Raw genomic sequence first — 23,645 nt, forward strand, 5'->3', positions numbered from 1 at the left:
GCATGAACAGTAAATACAGATTCCAGATGCATATCTAGCATGTGCAGGAATAATAACCTACTCATGCATGCATACAATTACAAATAAATGAGTACCATGTCATAACAGGGGCCCGTTACCCTAAATAAATAGTATACAAGTCATACTGAGGCCGAGCGCTCTAAATTATGGGACTAATGAGTCACCCCGGGGGCTCGTGCCCTATCCTCTATATAACCAACCTTAGAGCGAGCCCAGCGTACCTGGCGCTTTAATTTAACACAAGCATTGGGTCGAACAAGCGTATAATGCGCTCTGGGTTAAGCCTAACCATATCAACCAGTGCTCAACATGCTATTGCCACCCTTGACTTATGAGCCAAGGCTTTTCAATCAGATAATGCAAGCAAGTATACCTCTTTAATAGTTATCCTAAAATAGAGCATCCACGCATGCTTAATCAATCAATCACAGACATATTCATAATCATGTTCATTCTCAGGGGGCCCAAGCCCTATTCATAATCATACTTAACAACCAGATAATCAAATACCGTTAAGCATACTTCAGATAATACAAGTATGCATACATATTAAACATATATCTCAACCAATTAAACACAAACACATTAATGACCATGTTCCTTAACGGGGTTGAGCCCTAATCACATAGACAATCACATATAATCATGCTCATTTAGAGGGGCCCAAGCCCTAACCATAACCATATCTAACAATCGGGTCAAGCCCTAATCACATACATCACGTATTGGGTGTAGTTTTCTTACCTTAGGTCTAAGTGCAAAGTATATTAAGAACAACCCTCGAGCACGATCTTGGTCTGAGTTCCCCCACTTAAAAACCCTCCTGGGGCTCAAAACCCTTCAAGCATCGCGGCTCAAAACAAATGAGTCGTGGCCCACCCTAAGTCAGAGAGTCTAAGCTCTCCTCTGCTTCAACACGTGCCGCGGCTCAAATGGTCCGAAGCCACCTGCTTCTCCCAACATTCAAGAGAGTCGCGGTGCCCCAAGAACAGGGTCGCTGCTCGACATGAAAACCCTATTTTTTCTCCATTTTCTTCAATCCAAATCCCTCCAAAAACCTATCCCAGCATAGCTAAAACTCAAGAGTAAAATTTGCAATCAATTTAGTAGCCCAAAACCATCAAAACCCAAGCAAAAGCTTGGCCAACACCCCATCAAATTCCCAACTCAGAACTAAGTTTCCAAAATTCCAAAAACTTAACTAAAACTAGAAAAACAGAGGAACTCAAGGCTAGAAATCATTACCTCAGTTTCCCCAATCGATGGTAAGTCTTTCCCCAAGAAATCTCGAGCCTAAGCTAGCCTCGATTCTCCTTAAACCACAAGAATTCCCAAGGAATTTGAGATAGAAATAGTGTAACCGAGTGAGAGAGAGAAGGAGAACGTTTTTCCTCTGTTTTTTTGTGTTTTTCTATTTTTTTTTTTAGAGATTACTTAGACTTTAAGTAACCTTAAGCAAATCCCAAGGCTCGAAGTACCAAAAACGCCCCCGATGGCAAAATGCTCAAAATCCTCAGAATTCCCTCCTAATCTCACTAACTTCGAATATATCCTCAAATATTTATTCCTGTTACCCGATAACCTGGTAATGTACTAGATATCCAAAATACCCCTTGACTCACCCCGAGTCGGGTATTATGTCTCGTTGTGACTTTCCCGCTAACTTGCTTCCAAGGATCGTCTTGTGCCGAGTAACCCAGATATATCCACATAATAATGTGGTCTCACACATATATCAAATATATGCCAAATATACCCATAACAGGCCAAATTATGAAAATTTCCCTTCTAATAAGAAACGGACCCACATGCATATTTAATACACCTAAACATGCATATCTAGTCATATTATCATATAACTCATGTAATCACATAATTACACACATATATATTACATTAACATATAATTTCCATAAATTTCCATCGTGGTCACCTAATCAAGGCCCTAAGCCTTATTAGGTTATTTGGGACGTTACATCAACTCACATTTCTGAACATCAATAAGTGTTTGCCCCATGGCCAAGAATGGTCTTCCAAGAATAATTGGGACATCAGTATCCCCTTCCATGTCTAGAATAATGAAGTTTTCCGGAAAAATAAACTTATCCACCTTCACTAACATATCTTCAATGATACCCCTTAGATGCTTCATTGATCGATCTGCTAACTGTAGAGTCACTATTGTAGGCCTTGCTTCACCCAAACCAAGCCAAAAAAAAACAGATAAGAGCATCAGATTTATACTCGCCCCCAAATCACATAGAGCATGTTTACACTTAAAAGGCCCAATAGTGCACGGTATGGTAAAACTCCCCGGATCTCTAAGCTTTTGGGGAATTTTTCTTTGGAAAATGGTGATGCACTCTTCAGTTAAAGCCACTATTTCATAATCCTTCATCTTTCTCTTCTTCATCAAAATCTCCTTCATGAATTTAACATAATTGGGCATCTATTCTAACGCTTCAGCGAAGGGAATGTTGATATGCAAATTTTTAAAGACCTCCAAAAACTTGAAAAACTGTTTATCTAGAGAAGTTTTCCGAAGCCTTTGGGGGTATGGAATCTTTACCTGTGTTTCAACCATCACTGGTGTGTTCTTGCCAAAAACAGGTCGGTCTTCAGTAACCCCCTGTTCAACACGTTTAGATTTTCCCCCACATCTTCATTTTGTTCAACTGATTACTGTAACTCAGGCTGATCAACTTGCCTCCCACTTCTCAAAGTTATTACCTGACACTGCTCCTTAGGATTCACCACAGTATTGCTAGGCAAGTTCCCCTGAAGCCTATTATTCAGCATGTTTGCCAACTGACCCACTTGTGTGCATGTGTGGATCTTCTGTGGGGAGTCCCCGGCAATAGCGCCAAAAACTTGTGTTTCCAGATTCCGAATAAAGGATCTAGTCTCAGTCATAAACTGAGTTTGGGTATTAGTAAGTGTCAACAATGCAACTTGCAATTCATTTGGCTTCTCCTGAGGCGCTGGTGGTCTGAACTGTTGAGAATATGATGCTTGAGGCATAGATTTCTGTTGTTGCATGTTCTGAGGCATATTCTGTTGATACTGACCCTGAAACTGTGGTTGTTGCCCCTGATTATTTCTCCAAGAGAAGTTAGGATGATTCTGCCACCCATGATTTAAAGAGTTGGAGAAAGGATTATTATACTGCCTCTGAAAGTTCCCCACCGCTTGAACCTGAGCCTGGTCCATAGGAACATTATTCTGAGGGTCAACTAATGTACACTGATCAAAAGGATAAGGACCCCCACAAATTTCACACCCAGCGTGCATTTGAATAGCTTTGGCTGAGACAGTGATTTGTTGCAACTGCTTAGTTAATGAAGCTACCTGAGTAGTCAAAGCAATGATAGCATCAAGCTCATGAACCCCAGCCCGTTTTCTGTTAATAGTGGCTCTCTCATCCGACCACTGGTGATTATTCATCGCCATATCATCTAACAACTCATGTGCTTCAGTATTACTCTTGCTCATAAATGCCCCACTAGCTGCAGTATCAATAATCGTACGCGTAGTACCACACAGCCCATTGTAAAAATTATGGACTAACATCCACTTCTCAATCCCATGGTGGGGACATTTTATTTGTAGCTCTTTGAATCTTTCCCATGCATCATAAAAAGATTGCCCATGTAGCTGATAAAAATTATTAATTTCACCCATCAACTTTGTAGCCTTGGATGGGGGAAAGAACTTGGCCAGGAACTTTTGAGCTAAATCTTGCCAAGCAGTAATAGAGTTGGTCTGGAAATATTTCAACCAACTCTTGGCTCTATCCCTCAATGAGAATGGGAAAATCCTCAACCTTATTGCATCGTCACTCACCCCATTCATCTTGAAAGTGGCACACAGCTCCAAAAAATTAGCTATATGCATGTGTCGATCTTCTGTGGGGAGTCCACCAAACTGAACTGTGGACTGGACCATTTGGAGTATAGTCGGCTTAATTTCAAAACTGTTTTTTGTGACAGTCGGCGGTCTGATGCATGTCTGCACTCCTGTAACAGTAGGAAGAACATAATCCCTTAAACTTCGAATAGCACGATTCTGAGCTTGTGCCTGAGCTGGTGCCACTGGTAGTACTGGTGGCACTCCTCCATTCAAACCATCATTATTAGTATTATCAGCCATAACAACAATGGAATTCTCCACCTTCTTGTTTCTTTGATTCTGCCTGCACGTTTTCTCAATCTCAAGATTAATAGGAACAATACTGTCTGCCCCTCTTCTTCTACGAATATAACAATATTACCTGAAATGGAAATCAACAATATGCAAACAAACCAAGTTAGAAATCTTTTCAAAGAACAACCAAATTAGAAATAAAATTAACTATTTTGATATTGATAATTTTCAGTCCCCGGCAATGGCGCCAAAAACTTGTTGCAGAATTTTATAGCTACGCAAGTATACATAATCGCAATTTGTAATAAATGTTGGTAAAAATGAGTATTATCCCACGAAGACTGATTTATCAATTACCAAATAATTAATTTCTAGTTTCTATTTAGCTAACGAATTTTGATTTGTAAAGTTTAAAATGAAGAAATCATAAATAAATGTAAATTGCCAAAAAAAAAACTAACAACGAGAACACGAGAATTAATTTCAAAAATAAGAAAAATTAGAGATTCCAATATCATCAACTATCCACTCTATCATTTACTAACAAAAGATTAACAATTCTTCTTCTCATTAAGATAGCTAGTTAACAAAAGTGTTTTATATTCAAGTTATGAAATATAAAATTCAACCTAAATGAGCATTTTCTATATTTCTATGATAAATTCATCAACTAGGAAGCATTAAGATCAATCGCGATACTTTCGTTCAAGATTAAACCTATGTCAATTCAATTTCAACATATTCAAATCTCACTTTCCAGATTTTGATTCAAACTCATATGGATATATGAAAAAAAAAATGGTCATTCACTTATCATACAATAAACATAAATTGAAAAGACCTTAATAGATGAAGAAGAAAAGTGAACTGTGCATTAGATCATAATAGAGATTCAAGCGATTTAATTGAAATCCCTAATAAATGAATTAGTTCATAGTCAATCTAAAATAACACATATACTAACAATTAAACATAAGAATAAATTGAAGAAAGAAGAAAAAACTCTAGATCCAATCCAATCTTCAATATCTAGCCTCCACCTTCTATTTTCTAACTCAAATCAGTATGAATGTCTCCAAAATGATACTTTTAGGTTTTACAATCGTTTATTTTCCCAAAATTTCCATTTTGCCCTCGTTAAAATAAAGTCAAAACGCTTGTACGGAAAATCGCGTCGTGGCTCAAGAAAGTGGCACCGCAGCCCTACTTCGAATGCCAAATTTTTTGTTGTCTCTGACTCCCCAAGCGTCGCGGCTATTAGACATACAGCGTCATAGCCCAAATTCAAGTGCTACAGCTCTAATTGAATTATGAATATTGCTTTCTGGACTTTGTAGTGTCGTGACCCTTAACTGTGTGACTGCCGCGACTCAAAACCCGAGAGTCGCGACACCAATTGCATTTTTCACCAAAACTTGCAACTTCGAGCCTGAACCAACGCCGAGTAATCAATTATCATCCATCAAGTATCTTAAATTCCCGATGTTATCAAAATGGACATTTTCCACTCAGATTCGCATGATTTCTCCACATTCCACTCCAATCCCTATTAAACAAGCTTGAACCTGAAACAAAGCAAAACATGCATAAAACCGCTCCAAAGCAACTCAATACGACCTTAATTCGAACTCAAATACACTTTCTAAACAATGCTAAAATTAGCCTAACAGGGTACTGTGCGAGGCTGGCTTCACAGAGCAGGGCTTACTTCCCCACTCTCGGCAATGGAAGGATAATCGGCTAGTGCCACTCAGGTCCGATATGATCCACTGGGCCAACCACAATAGAACCATACTTTTTTTGAACTTTACCTAATTGCTTTTACAAAACTAACTGAAACATATGACAATTTTCAAATTATAAGAATAATACGGCTATTTTATGGATTAGATTGTTCCCAAATGTAGTCTTCTTTTTTTTTTATTATTCACTCACGAAATGGAGTTTATCAATCACCAATGTGTAGTGGAAGGTATGATCTTAAGTAATGACACCACCGACTCTTAGGCCAATCGTTTACCAACCATCAACTTTGGTAATTTTAAAGACTGGTGCTTGACAAATACCCCATTTGGTGTTTGTGTACTTCAGTACAAATATAGAAAAGAAAAAGATAAAAAAAAAAATCAAAACCAGAATATGCCCACCAAAGATGCCCATCAAAACATTTCAAAGATTTTGTACTTTGCCACACTTCCACTGCACAAACTGAAAGAAAAGTTACCAAACTTTATTACATTCCCTCAAGGTTCCATCTCATTTCATTTCCAAAAATACACTTCACCGCGCAAATATAGAACTTTTCTGGTTATAAACAATAGCAAATCAGTTCATCGACAAACAAAAAGCCAGACTGATTGATAATTATGCCAATTGTAATAATAATAATAAAAAATGAGAAGCAAATGATAATAATAAATAAACAAAACATGTAATCTAGTAGAGCCAAATGATGATCTAACAGATTCTCCAGAAGACTAGAAGGATGGAAACTAATGCCAAGTCCCTTCCCCACTTCACTTCACTAAAGACAGACCAAGTAGTGAGGATTGATCTTATTGGCCAATGGGAAAATCTGCCTCCCTCAGACGCAAGCACTTCCATGTTCGCTCAGTGTGGATCAGGAGGCTTGCTTTGAGTTCCTTACATTTCCTGTTGTGGTTTCCTATAAAAAATATATATATATTTATATATATCCGTCTTGTCCTATTTTATCCTTTCCTTCTCATGTTTCCGAGGTGAAGGTGTTTGTTGATGCTGCTTTTTGGGTGGGCTGGGGTGGTAGTTCGCAATCTCTCCGATCTGCAAGTGGAATAGAGAGTTGCTATTTGCCACCTTAAGGTGTCCAACTTACATGAGATAACATCATAAAATTGTTTAGCGATATCTCATAATACTTATTAAATTAAAATGTGTAGAACCCGATATTAGATTGCACCAATAACGATGGTGTTGGACATTAGTAGTGCTCCTTAACAATACTCGGTGGGATACTTTGCGTTGTTGGACACCTGCAAGGCCTTGAAACAATCGCTCGTATTTTTACTGACAAACAAGACACAGAGAATTCTCTGGCAAGTCATCTTGCTAATTACTTGGACTGCCCGTGTTCAGAATAAGCCTATGCTCGCTCTTTAGCCAACCGGGTTTTTTCTTCTGCTATCTTGAGTTTTGTTTCTGTTTGGGACGTGTATTTATGTAGCCACCACTTTAGTACATGTTTAGTGGTTTGCTGGAATAATATTTAGGATGATAAAGTCTATTATTGGTTATTACAATTCCATTAATTATTCAAAGGAATTCTTCTTATTGTTTGTTTTGATTGAATGGAAGAAGAAATTATTATTATTATTAAATTTCAATTCCTGTGTTTGAAAGAATTCTAATTCCAGTTCTAAATTATTGGAATAAGCTTTCTATTCTAAAATTATTAAACAAAGTTATTATTTTACTATTTTTAATAATATTATTATTGAAATGAAACCTTTTTTTTTTAATAGTAAGGATATTATTATATATTTTTTTATTTCATTCTATTCTCACACCTAACTAAAACATTCCCTCCAAATATAAACCAAGTAATTTTAGAGTATCACATACTTAAATTAAATGCATATTTTACATACTAAGAAAAAGCAACGTGCAATGCACGTTTGCATAGTTTTGAAGTTGTAAACATTTTCTATAATTTTAATAAAAATTAATTCACAGTTTTTAAATATATATATAATATAAAATGAATTATAGTTCTATAGTATAAATAAATATTTATATCATTAATCTCTACATATATCACATCTAAACACAACGTTGACATAGATATATAGTAACATGACATATATATAAAAAAAATGCAATAATATTTAAAAAGAAATTAATACTAGAAATAAAATAAGAATAGAAAAAGTTATAGTGTAGACAGTAGTATACATGCATCAATTATTTTTAGTTTCTAATGTTTCTCACAATGTCATTTGGTGAATTTGATGAAGAAAAAAAGTTTCAATCACTTAATAAAAAAACAAACTATCACACAAATTTATAATATAAAAAAATGATATGTATGCATTTATTATTTTTAAATAAATATGATTTAATTATTTAAATAATCATAAAATATCTTTAAAATATCTTATTTTAATTAATTTATTTATTTATTTATTTATTTTTGTTTAAGTTTATGTTTATTCTAGTTTTTTAATTTGGCAGCATCAACAAAATATTATATATTATATGTTTAATATAATATTAAGTTAAGTTTAATTAAATTTTATTTAAGTTATAAAATATATATTTTTATTATTTTTAAATAATTATCATTGATTTCTCAAAAATATTTTATTTTAATTTGTTTAATTATTTATTTCTTTTCTTTTCTTTTAAGTTTAGGTCGTGTTTATTATTTATTGTTAAATATAGAATATTATATTAAATATAAAAATATTTTGTTAAACTTAACAGAAAAAAAATAAACTGTTAAAACTAAAAAAACATTACTATATGATATATAATTAATTTTAACTACATAATTAAAAGTTATGTGAATTTTACTTAAAAATTAATATTTTTATTTAATTACTATTCTAATTGAGTGAACCAAAAATCCTATCAAACTTATACAGTGATCGAAAAAATTTAAAAATTAGTAACAACTTAAAAGTCAAAAAATACACAGAATAATATATCAATAAAATGATAAACTTGAGAGCAAAACGACAAAAAATTAAAGAAATCTCCCACAAAATGATAATTCTTTACAAGCTTCCATACCATAGTATACCTAAACAATAATTGTTCTAGAAAATAAAAATTGTCATATCGTCTACATCCCTTTTTAAAGATAAAATCTAAAAGATCTGACGGTTGAAAGTAGAAGATTGTCATGATTAGGGTTATTGTGTTTTCTTGTTGGATGCATATGGATTTTTCTATATACTAGATATAAACAATAAGATAGTTTTATTTATAGAATTTATTAATTATTTTTATTAAATTTATATTAATATTATATAAATTTTAAATAAATATTTTATTTTAATTAAATAATTTATTTATTTTTATTTAAGTTTATATTTGTTCTAGTTTTTGAATTTGGAAGTGACAATAAAAAATTATATATGTTTGATGTAATATTAAATATTATACATATATTTTAAATTTGAGTTTTTTGCTAGTTTTTTTTTAAATAATTTATTACTAATTGACAATAAATTATATTATATATTTAATATGATATTATTCTATTAAATGAGTTTAAGTTTAATTAAATTTTATTTAAGTTATAAAACGTATCATTTTATTATTTGTAAATAATTATCATTGTAAAATATCTCATAAATATCTTATTTTAATATGTTTAATTATTTATTATTTTTAAATAATTATTATTATAAAATATCTCAAAAATATCCTTTTTTAATTTTTTTAATTTTTTATTTTATTTTATTTATATTTAAATGTCTACAAATTACTATTAAATATAATAATATTTTGTTAAAATTAACATTAAAAAAATAAAAAAACCGTTAAAACTAAAAATTTCTATTATCTACCCTATCATATAGAAGAGATATATAACGTTTCAACTTTGGATTCTTAGGAAGATTTTGTTTGTTTCTTGGTGCATAGTACGTGTCTTGTCTTATTCCTCTCATCTCCTACATGGCTAGAATTTAAATTCACATTACTTATATCTAATTATATATAACATGCTCTATCCAAATCATTCTTTTATGTAATTTGCTTTCTAATAAAGAATATGGATAAACTTATTGCACACTAATTTGAGCTTTTATGTATGATGAGGTCCACTATATAAAAAAAAAATGTAATTCTACGTACACATGAGATTTTCATGCTGATATTTTTGTTGTTTCCAAAAATGTGATTCTCATCGTTTCTTTCATCTCTCTTCTCTTTTCTCCTCCTTCTACCACCATGGCCAAGGCCAACAGACCCACTCTCCTCCATTTTCTTATTTGTTTTCTCTTCACCTTTTCTCTCTTCCCCCTCCATTTTCCCTCTCTCTTTCCCTCTCCATTTTTATATTCTCTCAAGTTATCCATGGAGATAAAAATAAAATACACATAATTGTCTTTAATGATTTAAAACTTAAACTCACTAAAAGTTCAAATAAGACACTAATTTATGCATTTCAAACAGATCTTGCCATAATATTTTAGTTTTTTTTTCAATTTTTTCGTGATTTTTTTCATACCTGAAACGTAAAAATTTGCAGAAAACTCGATACACCCTCGATGTACATTGCCCAGCTCGATAGCCCTTAAAAATCATAATTTTCATGAAAATGCGTAAATTTTCACTTGAGTATCCGCTTGAGGTGATTTTTTTTTAATTTAGGCATTTTTTTAGACCTACATGTTTTGATATGTGTATATATACATTTGAGAATTTTAAAGCTTGAAAACACCCCAAACTTCAAAACAAAACCCCAATTTTTTCGGAGTTGGATATGTTTTCAACATTTAAACTTCTCAAATATGTATGTACATATCTAAAAAAAAATAGTAGATCTAAAAAAATATCCAAATTCAAAAAACAATTACGTCAAACGGACACCCGAGTGAAAAGTTATGTATTTTTAATGAATTGCATCGAGGTGTGTCGAGGTTAATCGAGTTTTTCATGAAAGTCATGACTTTTAAGGACCTATCAAGATTGGCATCGAGGTATATCGAGGTGCATCGAGTTTTATCATGAAAATCATGATTTTAAGTCCTCACCTTGACACACCTCGATGTGCCTCAATGCAATTCATTGAAAATGTCTAACTTTTCACGCAGATGTCTGTTTAAGGTGATTTTTTTTAAATTTGGGTATTTTTTCGAGATCTACATGTTTGAGATATGTACATACATATTTGAGAAGCTTAAAGGTTGAAAACATATCCAATGTAACGACCCAAATTCACTAATTAGGCTTAAGGGCCTTGATTAGTGTGCCTGGAGGGCATGATGGGAATTATGTGTGATTTTAATGATTAAGATGCATGACTATGATTTAAAGCATGTTATATGACTATGTGTATTATGTTATGTGATAATTATGCTATGTGATTTGTACCACGTGAGTGTGGTGATATCAATGTGATGCACGTGCCGAGACGGTCCTAGAAGCTAGATAATGGTAACTGGAGATTTGGTAACTTGTGTAACCATTAGTAACCATAGAGAGTAACAGGTTTTGTTGGAGAAGTGGTAGAATTGTAATGTAAGTAAAAGGACAAGTGTGCCCTTGAGGTTTAGTTAGAAAGGGATATTAGTGGAGGGATAAGGTGGTCTTTTGGCAGTGGATAGATGAGCTTCAACTGAGAGGAAAAGTTAGTCACGTATAACACTTTGGAAAATTGATTTATGCTGAAATTGGAGGAAAATCTAGAAGAAAAGAGAAGAAGAGGGAAGCTGAAGTTGGGAGACCTAAGAAGAGAGTTTTGATGGTTCAAGACAACTAAGTTGAGCATAAGTCAAGACTACTCAAAGGTAAGGATTTGTCTATGGTTTGTTTAAGTTTCAAGTCTGGTTTTTAGAGGATAAGCATGAATTGAAACAAGATAGTGGCTGGTTTTGCATGAATTCAGAGTTGGGATAATCAAAAGAGAAGGTGATTTGAAGCTAGAGTTGAGGATAATTCAAGCTGGGTTCTTGACTGAGGTAAGAGTGTATCATGTTTAATTTTCGTAACTGTTATGGTTTAAGAATCTAAAGGTCTGGTTTGCACTTTTCTTAAGTTTTGGTTCAAGGGTTTGAATATGAAATTTAAGTATGAATTCTGTGAGTGGTTGTGTAATTGAGCTAGATTATAATGTTTATAGGTTGTTGAATGGTCTATTTGGGGTTTTGAATTGGTTTTGGGGCTTAGGTATGAATTTGGAATGATTTGGAGTGATTTGGGTTCGGGGAAAACGCAGGGGAAAACCCAAAAATCTGGGTTCGCGAAGGAGCGCCGCGGCCCTATTCTTGGGCGTCGCGGCGCGAGGCTGTTTCTGGGCGGAGCAAGTTCTCTGACTTGCTAGGCGCCGCGGCGCTAGGCCAAATTCAGAGCATGGGATTTTGCAATTTTGAGCCTTTGCTCCGGGGGTTCAGGGGATGTCTTCGGTGCATTGTTTTAGGGATTTGGGGGATTCCGAGAGTGTGGGATTGGTTCCGGGAAGTAGTTTTGGATTGATTAGTGACAAAGGATGTTTCATTTGCATTGTGACTAGGTCTTTGGAGAGGCTTGGGGTAGAGGACCGTGCTCGCGGCTTCGTGGCATCGGAAACTAGTAAATTGAAAGGTAAGAAAACTGCACCCGGTTGTATGTTTGTGATGGGACTAAGTGCTCCCGAGAATTGTGTCGTGTCAATGTTGGTATCACGCCATGGGACATGTAAAAGCGGCCTAAGAGTGCCGTACATGATATTAGCACACAGGGCGCGAATTGGCCACTGGTAGCCAAGAACAACAGGATAACGGAGGGAGCAGCCTGAGAGCGCTAGCCCTGGTTATCATTTGTGAACTGTCTATGTTATGAATTAATATGCTTAGTATGTGGATTACTTGATTAAACTGATTGATGATATGGCTGATTTTATGAGGTGCAGTGTGAGATGTTGTCTTGTCTGCTAATCGTTTATGCTCTGTTGTTGTTGTGTTTTCTTGCTGGGCCTTGGCTCACGGGTGCTACGTGGTGCAGGTAAAGGCAAGGGCAAGCTGGACCAAGCCTGAGGTGGAGAGCTCCAAGGTGGAATGTACATAGCCAGCGGTTCGACCGCCACGGTCGAGGAGTGGACCAGGACAGGGATCACCTAACTACTCGTTTTGCCTTAGTATGGCCAGTTGTTGTACATAAACCTTGTGTCTTTTGTAAACGGTCTTTGAACTCAATATTTTTGGGATCCCATGTAACAGATGATGCTTATTAATGAAAATGTGGCTTTTGAGACCAAAACGCTTTTAACCCTAGTTCCTTTATAGTTTCAATAACACGATTTTATTTAAATGATTTGATTAGCAAGTCTGGCACTTTATAAACACACAATGTAACGGTCTTGGCTATCCAGGGCGTTACATCCAACTTCGAAAAAAAATTGAGGTTTTGTTTTGAACTTTGGAGTGTTTTCAAGCTTTCAAATTCTCAAATATATATATATATATATAAACATCTCAAACATGTAGATCTACAAAAAATACCCAAATTAAAAAAAATAAAAATAAAAAGTCCACCTCAAACAAACACCCGAGTGAAATGTTATGCATTTTCAATTAATTGCATCGATGTGTGTCGAGGTGATTCGAGTTTTTCATGAAAATCATAATTTTTAAGAGCCCATCAAGCTGGACATCGAGGTGTATCGAGTTTTCAACAAATTCTTACATTTCAAATTTGAAAAAATCGAAAAAAAAATGACAAGATCTATTCAAAATGCATAAATTAGTGTCTTAATTAAACGTTTAGTGGGTTTAAGTTTTAAATCATCAAAAACTACCATGAGTATTTTTTTTTATCTCCATGGATAACTTAAGAGAGAGGGGAAATTGAGGGGAAAAGAGAGAGGGGAAATGGAGGAAGAAAGAGAGGAGAAAACGAAGAAAAAATGGAGGTGGGTGGTGATGGAGCGGCGTCAATCTTAGTCATGGTGGAAGAGGGTGGAGATCTAGAAAAAGAGATGAAACATATAATTAATGAGAGAAGTCTTTTTGGAATCGAGTGAAATAGTAGCATGAAAATGTCATGTGTATATAGGATTGTATTTTTTTGTATAAGGGATCTCATCAAGCACAAAAACTCAAATTTCCCAATATTAATTAATCAATGAGGAAAGCAAGGAGGAAGTAGGTCTCAACAAGAAAAAGGAGGTGGTGAAGAATTTGCAAATGAATGGACTAGGTTTATGAACTTATAATTGATAATATGATGATTGAATTGATTCCATAATTTTTATTTTTTTGTCCCAAGTTGATTCCATGATTATAAGTCCATTCTATACCTAATATTTTCTATTTCTCAAAGAGAAATGGGTTATGTGATCGTAAGAAAGCCTAATAGTACTACACTTCTCCTTAAAAAAAATTCCAAATTTGAATATCCCTCAAATGTCAAAAAAAATATATCTTATTATAACTAACAAATAAATAAACACGACACTTTGGTTGGGCATTTGAGGTTAGTACCCAATAGTTTAGGAGTTCAAATCGTACCCTCTCATTTGTTGTAAATATATAAAGGGGAATTTTTTTATATGGGCTTCACTTTATGCTCTATTGGTGGGGCTCTCGGTGTTCTCAACCCGTGAATAGTTTTCGGTGCGATTTTTTTTATGACCGTGTATATTGTAGCTATTTAGAACATCCTGCAAATTTTCAGAAAATTCTGAATAGTTTACAGTACCGAAAACTAAGTTCAAATATGTCGTTGCACGCGTGACTAATTTTTTTTATGCGCGTGGAAACAACATGTTTGAACCTAGTTTTCAGTACTGTAAACTATTCGGAATTTTCTGAAAATTTGCAGGATGCTGCTATAATATACACAGTCATAAAAAAAATCGCGCCGGAAACTGTTTACGGGTCGAGAACACTGAGAGCCCTACCGGTAGGGCTTAAAGGGAAGTCCTTGTAGAAGAATTGTCCAATATATATAGGGGAATTCTCCTATAGGGGCTTCACTTTAAGCTCTACCGGTAGGACTCTCAGTGTTTACAACCCGTGAACAGTTTTCGGTGAGATTTTTTTTTATGACCGTGTATATTGTAGCTATTTAGAGCATCCTACAAATTTTCAGAAAATTCTGAATAGTTTACAATACCGAAAACTAGATTCAAACATGTTGTTACACGCGTGACTAATTTTTTTTTATGCGCATGGAAAAGAATTTGTTGGCCATTCATACACAGTATCCTTAGTCTGACCCTGCAAAAGTATTTCCCTTGTATGTTGATCTTTCACATAAAAAGAATCAATGAAGAATTTAATAGAAGTGGTGTTAGAACGACAAAATTATGAAATAGAGAGAAGATTTCTTTTCATAGTAGACACACAAAGAACATTAGATAATGAAAAGATGTGAGAAGGGGTAGAATGGGAGATAGAAAGACCCGTGCCATCTGCCATCTCCAATAAAAATATCATCTGTGTCGTCATAAGGGGTGTGAATAGAGAGATTGTTTAAATTAGTAGTGACATGATGAGATGCGCCACTGTTAAGAAGCTAATTATGAGTAGTAGAAGGAGCAGTGGTGGTCACATATGCGCGAGATTGCTAATAAGTATTTTGAGGATGAGGCATATAGGATTGCTGATGGTAAAAAATAAGACAGTCATTGTCAACATGCTCTCGGACATTACACCACTGGTAGTGACCAAGGAATGGTCGAGGAGGATGATAACTATCTTGATTGATAGTGTAAGACGATAAATATCGCGATGAAAAATTGTTACTAGGAGTAGATCTGTTAAATGTATTATTTGTGGTGGTCATAATTAAAAAAAACAAAGAAAAAAAATAAAGAAAGAGCGAAAAAAAATTAGTCGTATAACAGAATGAGCAATTTTAGAGGTTTCACTTGAAAGATATTTGTTACGATACCATTATAGATTTATGAGATAAGAGAAGTGGATAATTATAGCTTAGCTTTCTCATTTAACATTGATTCAAACATTAGATTACAAAGAAAGGAGAAATCAAAATTCTAAACTATTTAAGAAAATATTAAATTAATAAATATCTAAAGATAAACCATTAAAACATAATTATAAATTAATTATAAAACATCTAGAGATATTATATCTTTTGAATAGAGTGTTGCTATTTGACACTTTAAGATGTTCAACACCACATGAAGTAATATCTTATGATTGGTTAGCGATATCCCATAATACTTATTCAATTTAAATAAGTGAGACTCAATATTAAATTGCACAAATAATAATATGACATCTTCTTGTAGTGTTGGACACCAATGATACTCTTTAGCAATTCTTTCTTTGAATATCTTTGTCACTTTGCAGCAAGTATAGTATATATGCAAGGTTTCAAGTTATTCGTTAAGTTTTAACTGCATAATCAAAATTTATTATTTAAAATAAAAAAGAAATCAATTAGATAAAGCAACCTATAGGATAGGAGTTTAGTAGGGTGCTTTTACCTGTATACAGTACAGATCTTATCAATTAATAATAACACACGATTAAACTCAATTTATATTATACGTAGGTATAAAAACAAATTACTTATTTATATATATATGAGAAATCTTTGGTGCGGGTGTACAAAATACCCGCAGAAGTCTTCGACTTGGGAGACTACTACTCCGCTTATAATATAGTTTTTGTATTTTAAGTTTTGATCAGCTTTGTACGGCAACTAAAAAGAAAAAAATAACAAACAACGATGTGCCTACTTGCAGTGCAATTAATCATTAAAAAATGTACACAAAATTACTTTTCATAAAATTAAATAAAAAAGAACTAAAAAGAATTAAATATATTGTAATTATAAAGTAAACAGTATACACTTGATTGCTTATTTATAATTATAAGGTCTAATTTGTTTATGTCGTGCTTCTTAGGAATTCTAAGAGATTATGAGTAAAAAGTACTAAATTAGGAATGTGTTACACCCAATATTTAAACTCTGTAGTAATTAATTGGAACTTCACGCTCAATTCCAGCATTGATCCAACCTTTATTTTATATAACTCAAAACATGAATGTTGTAGATATATTTCTTATATTTTCATATCGTTTTTTATAGTCGAATTTTGAGTTATGTTCAGAGAATTATGGCCAAATTACCATTAACGGGTGTTGCAACATTATTAATCATAGAAAAAATATAAGTTCTTGAAGCCTTTAAGGGTGCAACGCTACTGAAATTCTAAGTTTCGATGAATTTTTAAATGAGGTTTTGACCTAGTTTGAGTAGGTGTATAAATAGAACATTATAAGAACGTTTTTTTTTGGATGTTTTTAGGCTAGAATAGTGAATTCTAGAGATAGTTTAAGGGAAAAATTACTTACACTAGTAAATATTGTTCTTCAATTCTATTTTCTTTCTTAAATTACTCTTATGAATTCTTGTGTTTATTTTTCAAAACTAGATTTTATTTTGGTTAAAGATGATTTCAAATTCCCTATACATGAAGTCTTGGTTTAGTAATGAATTTGTTTTTTATTTCCTATATATATAATCAAATTGTTTATGTTCTTCCATGATTATTGTTTTCATTACTGTTTTTATCTTGCTTATAAAGCTTGACATTAATCTATAGTCATCTTAGGATTTCTACTCATCTATAGTTTAGGATTCTAAGCATTTATAGTAGATTGTAATTAGAGATTAAGTCAAATTTTCTTTAATTGTAATGAAGAATATAACCTAAGTTACATGATTCATGCTTGTTGCATATATTACTTGGAACTTAATGCTTTCATTAAGTTGAACCATTAGTGTTTTTTCCTTTAATGGAAAGAATTAGCCAACAATGCTTAATTGTGATTAATTTACATAAGAAAGATTGAGGTAATATGATTGTGATTGTTTCTACAAATAACAACTCCCATTTATCTAACTCTAAGTAGCAGGTGGTTACTTGTGATTTAGCCAATGCCTATATATATCTTGAGTCTTTCATTATTTGAGTAAGAAGAAGAAAACAAGAGAATCTTGAGAGAAATAATTTACACCTGAGAGAAAAAGTTTAGTGTAGTTTTGTGAAAGGTGAAAATCTACTGTTCTGAAAGTGTTTCCTTGGTTGTGATGGGGTTTGGGTACTAAGAGAGAGGTGAAAGCTTTGTACTAATAGTTTTGAGAGGCTATTACTCAACTGTGTGGGGTGTATTTTTTTTATGGTCCATAGTAGATTTCATGATGGTGCTCAAACTGGATTTAGGTCATTAATGACTGCACCAGTATAAATCTTGATGCTTATTGGCTTGATTGTTTTATACACTTATTTTTTATTTATGATTTTCTTTTTATTTGTTTTATTCCACTGTGTTACTACTATTTTGACTGCTGAGTTTATCAATGAAACTACTAAGATTATTAATTATACTGTTGATCACTTTTTAAGCCTGAGTGGTGTCTAGATTTATCTTCCACGTGATTTTAGTGCTATTAGGATTAGTATATTAATAGGGAATAGGGAATAATATCATAATTAAATGCTTGAATGAGTATCTAGTTGTAAATAATAAATTCTTTACCATCTTTAAATATTGAAACTTTATTTTCTTGCATTTAATTTTCTTTATTTTTGGTAGTTTAGAATATTTTCGAAATTCATTTATTTTATTTCCTGTTATTTGAGTAATAATTAAATAAATAATCATCACACAATTGACTCTTACTATCATCATATTAATTTAATGAGTATTAAGAAAATAAATGAATTTATGTAACATATTAAATTTGTATGTTAATTTTGAGTAGAAACATGTGATATATTCATAGTTTTGACTAAATTTAGAAATGCACGCAAGTAGTTTTTAGAATTTATTAGTGTATAATTGTATTAAATTTAAATAAATGTTTAAAATTAATTATAATTAAACATAGATGTCATATTCGGGTTGATATTTATGTGAGAGATTATTGTACAAATTGTCATTCCTAAAAATTAAATAAGAGACATTAATACTCAGGTTATATAAAACTTCACCGACAGACACCAATTTTGATGGAGATGAACTTCAAATAAAACAAGAACCAAAATGAAAATCTCAAACGACACACGTGTCTCCCCGACACCAGACCCGGCACCAGCTTTCAAACCCATACGCCACGTGTCGCACCTACCGTCGTCCACTACTTTCCTTCTCCTAAACCCACGCGTCACTAATTTTCTCACTAGCCAAACAGATTAGCACAAAACGAAAAATCAAAATCATCTCTCTTCTCTCCCCTCTATAAAAAAACCGTCTCTTAGATAAATACCTCCATTGAACAATCAGTGACGTTTTTCACCTCGATCTATAATGGATTCGCAAGACCTTAAGCAACGAACTACAACGCCGGCCGCCATTACCAGTGACGAATCTGACGATAGCAAGAAAGACAATAAATGCGACAATCGGAGAATTTCAATGGCCAAACGCGGCCTTAGGTCACTAACCATTGGGGTTTCGATCCCGGTTTCTCTCACCCTCTTGGCGATATACTTGGGCTCCGGTAAAGGGTATCGGACTGAAACGGTGCCGTTTTGGTTCCCGCCCCTTGCGGTTCTGCACTCTGCTTCCGTGGCTTCCAGTTTCTTCATGGGTGTCTCAGCTTGGCTAGTTTGGGCCGAAGGTGGGTTCCACAGGAGATCAGACGTTGTTTATCTTTACTGGGCTCAGCTGGGCTTAAGCCTGCTTTGGGATCTGCTTGTGTTCTGGGCTGGATTGAGTTGGCCCGGAATGGTTTTGGTCATGGCGATGTTTGGGTCTCAGGTGGCTTGTTATAAGGCCTTTAAGGAGGTCAATCCATTATCTAGTCAAGTTTTGAAACCATGTCTAGCTTGGACTGCTTTTTTAACAATACTGAATCTTAGATTAGTATTCCTTTGAAGTTTTACAGCACTTTTGGTTTTTTTACATGTTGTGTTTGTATAAATGGTAAATAATACCATGTTTTGGTTTGGATGCAATGTATTGTAAAGAGAGAGGTAATAGTAGATTTTGTTTGTTTACTTTTTACTCACTTGGACAGTCTTGTGAAGTTGTAAAATAAAGAAAATGTATTTAGCATGTCTCTTGAAACAAAACTACTTTATGCTAACGAATAAGTCGCCATGCTTGATGCATAATATCATCGTCTACAAAAGGGCGTAGAGACCACATGAGGGAGTAACTCTCTAGTTCTCCTGAAGAGGATTTCAGACTAAGAGCTAAAATAATTTTTTCCTGCAAAAGTTGGAAGACAGTACCGTGCTTAGCATTGAATAGTTTCAGATGTAATGTTTTGCTCCCAAATGGCTGAAATAATAAGAAAGGGAGTGATTGATTACTCTTACCTGCATTGAGTAGTCTTGCTTGAACATGCTGAAGATTATGCCCATCAGGACTGCCAAGTCAGTATCTTCAAGTTTTTCATGTCCAGACAACGTGATTCCCTGAAATTAAGATCATTCATTCATAATCACGTGAAATTAGAAACCCAAATCCAAATTTTGGTTCAAGGAATTCAGCTTAAGTTGCAAGCTTTGAGTAATAGATTAATCAGCCAAATCGAATCAGAACGAAATCAATACAAGATGAGAAGAGGCAAGAGGAAACGATATTGGCATACATGCTATAAATATGTTATAGACCCTGTCCACTTGTTCATCAAGCGTGAAATTTTGATAAATCAGATTAGTAGGAAAGTAAAGAGACTTGAGCACACAGGAATTATTTACTTGTGAAAGGTTCTTACCAATAGGAACAAAGTACTCATTAGAAAAGGATGGATGAATGAAAGAAGAGACTTGCCTCATCATCCTTGTTCGCTCCTTCTTGAGCCTCATCAGCCAGGTTATTATCCCAATTGGGTTGCAAATTCCCCCCAGTAGTTTTCAATATACGAATAACATCGTCCATGAGGTTATTAAGTTGATTGAGTATGTTTTTTCCTGTAGTTTCCATTACATAAAAGATCAATAAGAAATGTCTTGAACTAATACTTGCAGCAAACATATGAAATGATCACCAAACATCAGGGGTTATTACTCTTATGCCTATCACAGCACTTGGTCTTTTTGACAGAGAAAGTATTAAAGTAACTATAAAGGTTAGAAAGAATGTTACCTTTACTTATATAGTCGTGAAGTTCAACATGGAATACATGCACTTCTGCATGCAAATTTTCGCAATATGGTAAGTCAAAGGTAGTTAGAGCAGCGATAGCATAAGGACAAACAAAATGCAGAGCAACGATGCCAAAATGTAAATGACTGAGAGAATTGAAGAAAACTTAAGCCCAAAGAAGCACACCATGCAATATGGAAATATATCTATAAAATGTTATAATTTTTCTTCTTTTTTTTCAGAAGAAAAACAAAAGAAATAGAACTTGTATAATAATATACAAGTATAAACGTAGACAAGAAATCCACACCATAAACAAGACTGCAGCATAAAACTCCAGTCCCTGATAAGAAAACAAGAGACTCACTGTCTTTACTATTCTCAAATATTTTCTTGTTCTTACAAGAAGTCCTACAGCCCTTACAAAAAGTTGAAACTTGGGAGTGTTCTGAAATAAATATTAAGTTATCCAACCAAGAATTATAGGATTAAAAAAAAATTGACACTTACACTTGCTAATATTTTGCACACCATCATGAGTGTTTATGCATCCAGCTTCAAGGTATGACCGCACACTCTTTGTATCATTGTTGTTAATTATGTTTTTTATCAACTCTGATGTCTTGTCGATTGGGGGCCGTCGAAGAAACTCTATCAGAGACATTGGAGTAAAAAAGACTGTTAATTCAAACATTGTAAGAAATCACATAGTAAAAGAAGTACCCACGCATGATAGACAGTCTTACCCAGTCCTTCCTGAAAGCCTTTTAATAATCTACTCCCAACTTCCACTAGTTCCTCAAACTCTGTGATCCTACCAAGATGTAAAGTAAAAAATGTGAACAAGTTTTCCAACAAGCCTCATAAGGTGCTCCAGGAACTATAAGTAGTTGTTTTGTATCTCCAACATGATACTTGAGTATTTCATATTCAAATAGACATGGCTGACATAAAATTCACCAGAGTATAATTCATAACCAACATATTCGACATATCATACTTCACAATATTCCAGAAACAAATTTTTTTTGGTTCCTTTTACTTAATGAATTTGTTTTAATTGGCAAAATTCTCTCTCTTTGCAACAAATTTAATTCAAAATTCAAGTAAAAAATTCTATGGTTTTATAGATCGTGTTCTCAAATTTCTAAACCTTCAGCATCCATGATTTTAAAAAATCATTTGAATTCCAAACGAACACCTTATGACATTACAGCAATGACTAGGAAAGTGATGATCGTTGATTAAGATGGCCTTATACAAAATTATGCTGAATTTCCAATAAAGAACCAGCCTATTTAATAACTACAGACAAACGTGAAAACACATGGAAATACTGTAACGAACTAACTCCACCCTTAAAGTTCAAGTCTTCCAGCAACCCTTGAAAAGCACAAACACACAAACATTGAGAAAATAAATATGGTTAAATCAAAATACCTAGTCATGAAATCCTTGAAAATGTTATACATTTTGTCGTTAAATTCAGAATTCAATTTGCCCTCTTCAGTTTCCTTTCTGTAAAATACCACAGGCAAAAACAACAGAAGTAGGAAGACAAAAAGAACCTATAAAGAGCAAGGAAAAGAAAACCAGCTTCAATGGCATCCATAATATCACAATCCTAACATAATCACAAACTTGTTTAAAGTAACTTTCTTTCAAGTAATTCTTCAAACACATGGTGTTCACAGAATTAGCGCAGCCAGGCCCATACATTAACAATCCTCAATTTGTTGTTCGATAACATGACTCAACGTAGGGATAATTCTTTACATTGCTCTATAAATTACATGTTTTTTTTAATGCAAAATAATTCATAATCTTGGAAGCGAATAAAACTATCACGAAAGAAACCTTTGGAAAACCAACCCTAGCTATCAAATAATGACTTCATTTTTCCTACAGAGAATTCTAACCAGGATTTCAATTTCACATGCAACAGTCTAAGCTCACTACATTTCTAAATTTCTTCAAAAACCAAAAACGTATGACATACATATAGATAGATTAATCGTCACACATATATAAATGAATGAACAATAAAGAGTAACTAACATAAGATACCTGATAACGATCATGTCAGAGAACCGGAAAAGATTACTGGAGTGACTGCAAGAGAAAGAGAATTTAGGGGATTAAGGGTTTTTTTGAATTTGAGAAGATTACGAAGAGGAAGCACAGTCCTTGCTGATGATTATGCACTTAATGTGAAAGGACAAACTAATATAGTTTGGGAATAAAAATTTAATTATTATTTACTCAAAAAAAAATTTATTATATGATAATATTAGAGGTACTTAAAATTACAAATCATATATTCCTTCAAAAAAAAAAATACACATCATATATATTTTAGGGTATATATCTTTTTGGAGCTTGTATTTTGTGTAATATGTTTGGATTCAGTGTTTTGATAAATTATCTTTTATTATTTTATAAAAAGGTTTAAATATACTCATAAATCTGATTTTGATGAACAAAAAATTAAATATATTAACACAATTGTCACGCATAATAGGGTTGTGCAAAAAAAATTACAAACCGTTCAAACCAAACCAAAAAAACCGACAAAAAATGCAACCCAAATAACCTGAAAAAAAAATCATTTATACATACATATATTGTGTATATTATTACATATATTATATGTAATATTAAATATTATTTTTAAATTTTTAATAATGAATTTAGAATAATGTTTTAAAGTTTTAATTT

The 23,645-nt window shown here is 33.3% G+C and overlaps 3 protein-coding genes and 1 non-coding gene across 6 annotated transcripts; 2 read left to right on the plus strand and 2 right to left on the minus strand.

The window, feature by feature from the left end:
• Positions 1-1,993: 1,993 nt before the first annotated feature.
• Positions 1,994-10,179, minus strand: LOC133823889 (uncharacterized). Its single transcript, XM_062256743.1, has 5 exons — positions 10,006-10,179; positions 4,292-4,335; positions 2,752-4,213; positions 2,591-2,650; positions 1,994-2,443 (listed from the first exon to the last, which is right to left on the minus strand). Exons 1-5 carry the CDS (start codon positions 10,177-10,179, stop codon positions 1,994-1,996), a joined length of 2,190 nt encoding a protein of 729 aa, XP_062112727.1.
• LOC133828340 (small nucleolar RNA R71) lies at positions 3,602-3,708 on the plus strand. Its single transcript, XR_009890965.1, has one exon. It is a non-coding gene; the product is annotated as a small nucleolar RNA R71 (small nucleolar RNA).
• Positions 10,180-19,023: 8,844 nt separating the features above from the next.
• LOC133822515 (translocator protein homolog) lies at positions 19,024-19,889 on the plus strand. The gene has a single exon (XM_062254885.1). It carries the CDS (start codon positions 19,140-19,142, stop codon positions 19,707-19,709), a length of 570 nt encoding a protein of 189 aa, XP_062110869.1. The 5' UTR covers positions 19,024-19,139; the 3' UTR covers positions 19,710-19,889.
• On the minus strand, positions 19,792-23,148 carry LOC133822514 (uncharacterized). 3 transcript variants are annotated; one of them, XM_062254882.1, is made up of 8 exons: positions 22,995-23,148; positions 22,368-22,445; positions 21,674-21,741; positions 21,438-21,578; positions 20,928-20,969; positions 20,613-20,752; positions 20,156-20,254; positions 19,792-20,045 (listed from the first exon to the last, which is right to left on the minus strand). In XM_062254882.1, the coding sequence occupies exons 1-8, from the start codon at positions 23,006-23,008 to the stop codon at positions 19,917-19,919; spliced, it is 711 nt and encodes a 236-aa protein (XP_062110866.1). In that variant the 5' UTR covers positions 23,009-23,148; the 3' UTR covers positions 19,792-19,916. The 3 variants fall into 3 exon arrangements, with proteins under 3 accessions (XP_062110866.1, XP_062110867.1, XP_062110868.1); XM_062254883.1 differs by having other exon boundaries at positions 22,368-22,495; XM_062254884.1 differs by lacking the exon at positions 22,368-22,445 and having other exon boundaries at positions 22,995-23,136.
• Between the last annotated feature and the right edge of the window lie 497 nt (positions 23,149-23,645).

Source organism: Humulus lupulus, chromosome 3 (assembly GCF_963169125.1).
Source record: "Humulus lupulus chromosome 3, drHumLupu1.1, whole genome shotgun sequence".
Taxonomy (NCBI): Eukaryota; Viridiplantae; Streptophyta; class Magnoliopsida; order Rosales; family Cannabaceae; genus Humulus; species Humulus lupulus.

What these genes read in the sequence shown, in the direction of transcription:
- LOC133823889 (XM_062256743.1), bottom strand. Translation starts at nt 10,179, where the DNA reads ATGGAGGGGGAAGAGAGAAAAGGTGAAGAGAAAACAAATAAGAAAATG. An exon ending in TCAGCATGAAAATCTCATGT is followed by an intron (nt 4,336 to 10,005) that starts GTACGTAGAATT and finishes TTCTTTGAAAAG; the next exon opens with ATTTCTAACTTGGTTTGTTT. An exon ending in CAGTGATGGTTGAAACACAG is followed by an intron (nt 2,444 to 2,590) that starts GTAAAGATTCCA and finishes AAATTCATGAAG; the next exon opens with GAGATTTTGATGAAGAAGAG.
- LOC133822515 (XM_062254885.1), top strand. Translation starts at nt 19,140, where the DNA reads ATGGATTCGCAAGACCTTAAGCAACGAACTACAACGCCGGCCGCCATT.
- LOC133822514 (XM_062254882.1), bottom strand. An exon ending in AGGCTTTCAGGAAGGACTGG is followed by an intron (nt 21,579 to 21,673) that starts GTAAGACTGTCT and finishes TGTCTCTGATAG; the next exon opens with AGTTTCTTCGACGGCCCCCA. An exon ending in TCACGACTATATAAGTAAAG is followed by an intron (nt 20,753 to 20,927) that starts GTAACATTCTTT and finishes TGGAAACTACAG; the next exon opens with GAAAAAACATACTCAATCAA.